Source organism: Alligator sinensis, unplaced genomic scaffold, assembly GCF_000455745.1.
Source record: "Alligator sinensis unplaced genomic scaffold, ASM45574v1 scaffold1165_1, whole genome shotgun sequence".
Lineage (NCBI taxonomy): Eukaryota > Metazoa > Chordata > Crocodylia > Alligatoridae > Alligator > Alligator sinensis.
This window is the reverse complement of record NW_005842477.1, coordinates 545,088-552,795: the sequence shown is the minus strand read 5'-3', so window position 1 is coordinate 552,795 and position 7,708 is coordinate 545,088. Positions and strand designations below refer to the sequence as shown.

Genomic DNA, 7,708 nt, shown 5'->3' with positions numbered 1-7,708 from the left:
CCCCTCGCTCTGTGCTGGTGTGGGGCCGCGCCGCTCCCACCGTCGAGGCCTTGCAGGGCCTGGGCAGCCGCTGCCCCCGGGCTCCCTGGCTGCGAGGTGCTGGCGCGACCCCAGGGGGGGCGGCTGGCAGATCGTGGCCACACCGAGCCCCACAAGCAGCAGGGCTGGGCACAGGCATGAGCAAACCAGGTGGCCACCTGGGGCCCGGACAGAAAGGGGGCCCAAAAATGGCAATTTAAAAATTATTATTATTGTCATTACCTCGCAAAGGGGGCCCTGATGCTAAAAGTTTGCCCGGGCTCGCCAGAAATCTATGTACGGGTGCTGGTCCTGGGTATGCCAAGCCCCCTGGGCAGCTCTGGACCGAAGCTGTTCTGGAGCCCGAGGGGCACAGGCTGGTATCTCCTAGCATTGGGGCCTGGCAAGGGAGGGTCCCTGCTCCGCTCAGCCCAGACCCAGCCCTGCAGCCGCCGGCTCCTCTCTGGATGGGCTGGCTCCACCCAGCGCCCCAGGGCAGGGCTGGGTGCTCTGGGTCTGGGTCCCCAAGTGCCACTTGGGCCTGGCCATGCTTAAGGCTGTGCCATCTGGTGCTGCCCTGGGGAGCAGGGGCTGGCACAAGGGCCTGGGCCTGGGCACAGCGTGTGTCCACCCTGGCTCTACCACCACCACCCTCTTCAAAGGCCTGGCTTTTCTCACGGGGCAGGGCTCTGAGGCGGGGAAGGGGTGTGTGTGGCTGGGGAGGGGGATGTCAGTGGGGGGGTAGGAGTATGTCAGTGGGGAGCCCCTGTCCCCCTCCCCCCCAGTTCTGACCTGGCAGGGCTGGGGCTGGGGTTGGCAGGGAAGCCTTGCTATGGTCTGTCCTCGAGGCACCCTGGGGTGGGGGGACTCTTGTCTACAGCGCTGACAGCACGGCCGCGCGGGTGATTAATGTGCCGTCCCCTGCAACAGCTGCCAGGAATCTGTGTCTAGTGTAAACACAGGCTCTTCACACACCAGGGAGCGGGGTGGGGCCCAGCACCGCCCCCGAGTCCAGCGGCCTCCTTGCAAGCTGCTCCTTGCACCCCCTGGCCTGATCCCAGGGAGGGCGAGAAGCATCCCGTAACGTGGGTGTGTGGGGCAGGTTGGGGGGCGGCGCTGCCAGGGCACCCGTTCCCAGCTGGGAACAGCTGTCCAGTGCAGTCCCATGCTCCCTGGCAGGAGCTCCGAGGTTGTCCCCTCCCCACAGCTCTGGCCCCTGGTCCACGGGGCTCTGGCACCACCACTTGCCCAGGCTTGCCTGGGTGCACTGGGCTCTGCACACCCCGTGCTCCTGTGCCGCGGGCCTTTGCCTGGGCCAGGAGCAGAGACTGGGCGTGTGGCACAGGGGAAGCAGGAGGCCAGGCCTGGCAGTCTGTGGGGGTCTACTGTGAGCTATTAGTGCTAAGGGCCAGTGAGCTCCTTCCTTCTCCTGGTTCCTGACCCCACATAGGGCAGGCTAAGGACTCCCTGCACTGAGCTCATCCCTGGGCCAGGTGGTGGTTCTGCCCCCTTGTTCCCCTCCCTCCGCACTTGGCAGTGGGGTCTCCTAGCCGAGCTCCCTCATTGCTCCTGGCAGGGGGGCAGATGAGGTTCAGTAGTGCCGGCCACAGTGGCTCAGCCCAGCCCCACCATTTGGGAGCCAGGGGTGGGGAGGGGAGCACCATCTCTCCCTTGCCCCAGGCTGGTTCCTGGCCACCCACGTTAAACAGGTGCTGGCCCCAAACTACAGGTCATCATGCCATAGGAATGCATGGGGCTGACATGGGGCCTGGCTGGGGCTCCCAGGACTACAGGACATAGGAGTGCAGGGGGGAACCGGTGGGACTCTAGGAGCATGTTGTGTTTGAGCAACATCCCGTGGCTGTTCACAGTGTTCGCAGCGTGTTTGTGGGTGAGTCCCATGCGAGCTGTCTGTGTGCACACGTGTGTCGGCTCTGCCCCTGGGCCTGGCTGTGCTCTGCGTACGCTTGTGCATGTCCCTTTGGCCTAGTGGGGTTTTTGTTTTTTTGTTTGTTTTTTTTTTTTTTTGGGGGGGGGGGGGGGGAGGGGGGGGGGAGTGAAGCTTGTTGCCAGGGGACAGTGTTGCCCCTGTCCCCCTGCTGGGGCATCCCAGCTGCTGGGCACGGGGAGGGGCAAAGGGGCCGCAGCTGGGGCCCTGCGTGCTGTGTAGCCGGCGCTGCCTGCTTGCAGATGCATTCATTTCCACTGGGCTGAGGCTAATCGGAGCTGATGCTTGTTTGTTTGGAGAGGCCGGGTGCCCAGTAGCTGTTTCAACAAAGGCGGGGGCTGAGCTCCAAGGGGGTTGCTCCTCTCCAGGCGCTTGGGGCTACAGTTGGCAGGGGGCAGGTCTGGGATCTTCCTGCTCCCTACAACACCTCCGGCCTGAAGCATGTGGCGGGTTGGGGATCCCATTTCCACGGCCCTCTAGGTGGGGGGGTGGCCTGCACTCCCTGAGGGCTGGTGCCCCTTCCTGCAGATGGCACAAGCCACATCCCACGCTGTCCCCCCGGCCCTGGGCAGGCAGCCTCCAGGTGAGGCCTGGGGCTGCAGGGGGCATGTGGGGAGCCCTGGACAGAGCTGCTGGCTGGGGGGGGGTCCATGCAATGCTCTGTGTGTGGGGCTCAAGCCTCTGCCATGCCCACCCACGGGGCTCTGGCTCTGAGCCTAGGCATGCAGAGGACTCTGCCCTGGTGATGGCTGCCTGGGATGGCTTCATCACCTGGGGAGAAGTCCAGCGGGTGCTAAGACCACAGGGTTTGTGTGGGGTTGCTCCGCCTCCACTAACCCCTGTCCCACACAGGTTCCTGCGGGGCGACTACACCGTCCAGCTTGCCATCAATGACTACCTGGACATCTACTGTCCCCACTACGAGCAGCCACTGCCTGTGGGCCAGCCCGAGACCTTCACTCTCTTCATGGTGGACCTAGAGGGCTACCGGGGCTGCCACGAGACACCCGGCGCCTTCAAGCGCTGGGAGTGTGCCCGGCCCCACGCCCCCTTCGGGCCCGTGCGCTTCTCTGAGAAGATCCAGCGCTTCACGCCCTTCTCACTGGGCTTCGAATTCCAGCCAGGGGAGACCTACTACTACATCTGTGAGTGCCCTGCTCCTGCCCCACAGCACTGGGGTGGCAGGAACGCCTCCACCAAGTTGGCCCGACCCCAGATCCTGCTTCACCAGCTCCTGCTGCCCCTGTTAGGGGCTGCTGGGAGGATCTTGCTGCTGAGCCCTGGCAAGGGGAGGTCCCCAGGGGGCAAGGCACGATGGGGTGATCCAATGCTTGATGCCCAGAGGGAAGTGGGCACTTCTTGCTGGCACCCCCCGCGGTCAAGCTGCCAGACAGGAGCCTTGGGGCAGATGGCTGAGAGCCCAGACTGCATGGGGCTCCTTGCAGCTGGGGGTGCTGGGATGCCCTGACACCCCATGTCTACCCCCAGCCATCCCCTCGCCGGACAGTGCCGGGCGGTGCCTGCGGCTACGGGTCTTCGTGTGCTGCAAAGTGACAAGTGAGTCCCTCAGCCTGAGTGGGGGGAGTGTCTCTGGCATCGGGCTCCCAGGGCGGGGGCTGCAGTGATGCCCAGCGTGTCTCTGGGTGAGGGCTCTATAGGCTGCTGATGGGTTTGAGGTTTGGTTTCTTCCAGCCACAAAGCCCGTGACGGAAGTTCCCAGATCGCAGCCACGGGGGCGAGGGGAGCCAGGGGGTAAGTCTGGTTCAGGGAGGGGGCTGGGGGCATGCACAGGGGGGAGGAGCGGGGTCCGGGCGATGGGGCAGCTTGGTGACCTTTGCTGTCCTTGTTCCTTGCAGCCCCTGGCCTTCCTGCTCCCAGCCGTGCAGCCCCCTCCCGGCTCCGGGGCCAGGGCCCCTGCCTCAGCCTCGCCTTCCTTCCCCTCCTGTGGATTTGAGCCTGCTGCTGTCAGCAGAGGGAGAGTTCCTCTGAGACCCCCCCAAGACGCTCCCCCCTGGATTGGCTGCTCTGCTCTGCCAGTCGTGCGCAGGCTGCTGTGACTGGCCCTCGGGCCTGCACCCCACAACACCCTGGGGAGTTGCCAGTGCCTGGGAGACTGGTGCCTGCACGTAAGAGACGGCCCCAGGGCTGGAGTGTGACAGTGAGGGGAGCGGTCTGTGCCTCAGGGTAACCAAGGGCTGGAACAGCAGGCAGGGGTCACTGCTCGGGGCCAGCCGGCTGAGGGTTCCTGGTGCCGCAGGGGCTGGGAGGGGGGAGCTTGGGGCTCAAGACCAAGTGTGAGACAGCAGCAGGACTGAGGCTGCCTCAGAGCAGCTCCGGGCCATGGGGGTAGACTGGGCCACATCCAAGCTCTGACAGCGTCTCTCCCTCCTCAGGCCCCCCAGAAGCCCTGCCCAGACTGGACCGGACTGCCTCATGGCAGGGGCTCCCCAAGCTGCCCTAGAAACTCCAGCAGCAGTGCCCTGCGGGGCAGGGCCCCCCCTCCCGAGCCTCCTGGAAGGCCTGGAGGCTGCCCCCAGCACGGGCCTGTTGCATCTCGTCCTCGGCTGAGGACGCCCATGTGTCTTCCGCGAAGACCTGCTCCGCCGTGTGCGCGGGGTTTCTGATCCATGTCAATAAAGCATTTGCAGGACCTGGGGCAGTTCCCACCTGGCCCTGCTCTGCTGCCCTGGGGGCCCGGACCTGGGCTGCTGGTTGCGGGAGCCCTGCCGCTCTCCCCGACCCCTGGGCCAGGGCCTTTCACTGTAGTGCTTGGCTCTCTGCCTCCCCTCATGCCGGGAAAGCCGTGGGGGATCTCTGGTGGGCGGAAGCAGCTGCTCGGAGCCCCCGGCCCTGGCGGTGCTCCATAGGACGTCACACAGGTTAGCCTGGGCAGGCCAGGGGATGTCAGCAGCACACTGCCCCAAAGCAGTCCTGGTGCTTGCTGCCCTGCCACATTGCCCAGCATCTGGCTCTGTCCCCCACCAGAGTAAGGTCATGTGGCTTGTAGCCCCACACCAAGGGCCCAGGCTGAAACTGAAGGGGTTGAGTCCCAGCCTGACCAGTCCACACTTGCTGGAGCAAAGTAAGTGCCCTGCCTAGCTCCCTGCACCAGGAGCCCCACATCCCTTCCCTAGGGCTGGCATCCCGTGCTGCCCCTCAGTCCCTTGACTGCCCCCCCACCCTCCATGCCCACGGGGTCACCTGTGCAGGCAGCAGCCCTTTCCTTTCACCTTGTCTGCAGGGGCCTGGGAGGAACTGGGCTCTGCAGCAGCGACCTGAGCTCCCCTGGGCTCCTGCCTGCTCTGCAGCTGCCCTTCCCCAGGGCATGGGCAAGTCCCAGGGAGGGTGGATACAGGCCCAGCCCCTGGCAGCACCAGGCACAGGAGGGGTAGGGCTGGGGCCTGGGCTGCCCTGGGCAGGCTGGTCCTGAGCTGGAGTGCAAGTGCCCCACTGCTGCGTGACCCTGGCCCCAGCTCGCTACCTCGCCTTGCCTGGCTGCCCTGAGCTGGGTGGTGACTGGGGTCCAGACCCTGCCCTAGGCCCCCGAGTGTGCTGGGCACCTGGCAGAGATGAGCAAGGGCTGGTACCCCCTGCGCCAGCGCTGCTGGCACTTGCGCAGCTGCCTGCTGCAGTGGCGCCGTCACGTCAGCCAGGTTTTATGGCTGCTCTGGAACAGCCGCTCAGCACGAGGCTGGGAAAAGCCATCATGCTCCCCCCTCCCCCACTCCCCAGCACCTCCATCCCTCCAGCTGGGTCCCACTGCCTGCCTTGGACCCCTGGCCCGAAGGGGCCCCCCAGGCACACGCCCATGGCTAGGGGGTTTAGAGCAATGGTCCTGATTCTCCCTGCATCCTCAGTATGCTTCAAGCCATGCTCCTTCCCAGTTGGGGCAGGGTGGGGGCTGCACGCAAGGAGCTCTAGGCATGGCTGGCCAGCACCATGATCCCGTGTCTCAGGGGGCCTGGCATAAGCAATAAGGCAGCATCCTCTGCCCTTGCTGTGGTGCTGCTGGGGGTAGCAGTGGCCCCCGGGTACCCAGCGGCACAGCCCTGGTGCCATGAGGGCAGCAGATGTGCCCACAGGCTCCTGAAGCAGTCGAGCCACAGCGATGGAGCCCCAAGATGGAGCCCGTGTGGCCCGTGTCCTTGAGCTGGGGTGCTTGGTATTCTGCAGCAGCACCGGCGTCAGCCCCGCCGCCTGCCGATGAGCAATGGCATCAATAAACGCTAATTGATGGCGCGGTCGTTCCAAATCAAATTCCCCATCCCCCGAATCGAATTGATGGCTCCGCGCCCCGCAGCCCGTGGCGGCCGCACTGGCATCTATTAAAGGAGTCGGCTCCATTCTCCTGAGCACGTCCTCACTCCCTCCCTGCGCCCAGAGCTGGCCAGACGGGGCCCAGGGCCTTGTCCTGGTGGGGACTGGAGCCCCTTGACACCACTGGGCGGCAGGGCACAGCTGCCAGGACTCCTGGGTTCTCTCCTGGGGTCTGGAAGTGAAGAGGAGTCTAGAGGGTTGCAGCAGGGGGTCTGATCCTGGCTCACCAGCTACCCTTGGCAAAATGCCGGGCTCACTCAGCCTCTGGGGGCCAGATCCTGTTGCCTGCTAGGGTCCATGCAACAACATGTGTCTGGGGAGCCTGCATGCTGAGCTGTGCTGCACACTCCCAGGGGTGGCTAGGCATGAAGCTCCTGGGCTGGAGCCTGCAGACCCTGGGATGGCCTGGGGCAATGAGACAAGGCAAAAAGGCCCCAGCACAGCTGGGCGTGGAGGAGCAGCAGGACCTCACTGAGTTGTAGGGAGTGGCAAGGCCGTGGTAGGCTCTGTTCCCATGTGCAGGGATGGAGGAGCGGAGCAGCTGGTCCTGTTTGTGGCTGCAGACAGCCCAGGCAGGGTGTGGGTGTGACAGAAGAGGTCGCTGCCAGACTACTGCACAATCAGGGGTGCTGGGAGCTGCCCACCCTCCCCCCCATACTCTGTTTGCAGGGTCCCTCGGGGTCATGCTGTGCAGGGGGCTGCCTGGAGCCAAGCTCTGTTGTCACTGCCCCCTGCCCCTCCCTCCCCCTCCACCGGCTGCACAGTACTGACCTATCCAGGGCATTGCTGCCTTGCCAAGTGCTGGCTGCAACGGTGCTGAGTCAGCCAGGCCCCGCATAGCAGCAGCAGCCCGTTGCATTCCAGCGATGGGAGGGACACGTGTGCTGTGGACCCACATGTGTAGTTGTGTGTGTGTGTGGGCATGTGTGTGCCTTTGCATGCACATGCATGTTTCCTGTCTGTACATATCAAGGTGTGTGCACACTTGCATGATGTAAGCACTCCTGTGTGTACAAAGGATTGGGGCATGTGCACACCTGTGTGTGCCTGTGGTGCCAGGCAGCTTGGGGGCCATGTGTGCCTGGGTTCTCCTTGGGCTGATTCCTGCCTGCATCTCACCTTGATTTATTCCTGCCTGTGTCTCACCTCCACGTCTGCCCCTGGTGAGGGGCACAGGGCAGGGGCAGGCAGCACCAGGCCAATGTCTGCAGGGCTGAGCATGCCTCGGGGCCCAGGGGAGCTTCCCCTGTCCTTCCTGGCCCCAACATCCTGCAGCCCCTGGCTGGGCTCCCTGGTTTGCTGCAAGCACGGCTGGCTTTTCCCCTGCAGCTGCAGCTGTGCTGGCTCTCAGGGGCGGGAGAGGGCAGGGCCTGGCAGAGAGTGGGGGGTGTGGGACCACTTTGCTTTCATGTGAGGCTACAATTT

General features: G+C 64.8%; 1 protein-coding gene across 1 annotated transcript; it reads left to right on the top strand.

Moving 5' to 3' along the window:
* Window positions 1–2,170: 2,170 nt before the first annotated feature.
* EFNA4 (ephrin A4) lies at window positions 2,171–4,811 on the top strand. Its single transcript, XM_025212609.1, has 5 exons — window positions 2,171–3,111; window positions 3,455–3,523; window positions 3,659–3,718; window positions 3,823–4,092; window positions 4,360–4,811. The coding sequence occupies exons 1-4, from the start codon at window positions 2,574–2,576 to the stop codon at window positions 3,918–3,920; spliced, it is 765 nt and encodes a 254-aa protein (XP_025068394.1). The 5' UTR covers window positions 2,171–2,573; the 3' UTR covers window positions 3,921–4,092; window positions 4,360–4,811.
* The last annotated feature ends 2,897 nt before the right edge of the window (window positions 4,812–7,708 follow it).

Bases quoted from the DNA above. Each gene is read 5' to 3' on its own strand.
- EFNA4 (XM_025212609.1), top strand. From the start codon at position 2,574: ATGTGGGGAGCCCTGGACAGAGCTGCTGGCTGGGGGGGGGTCCATGCA. The intron at 3,524-3,658 runs GTGAGTCCCTCA...GGTTTCTTCCAG, and splicing joins CGTGTGCTGCAAAGTGACAA to CCACAAAGCCCGTGACGGAA. The intron at 3,719-3,822 runs GTAAGTCTGGTT...TGTTCCTTGCAG, and splicing joins GGGGCGAGGGGAGCCAGGGG to CCCCTGGCCTTCCTGCTCCC.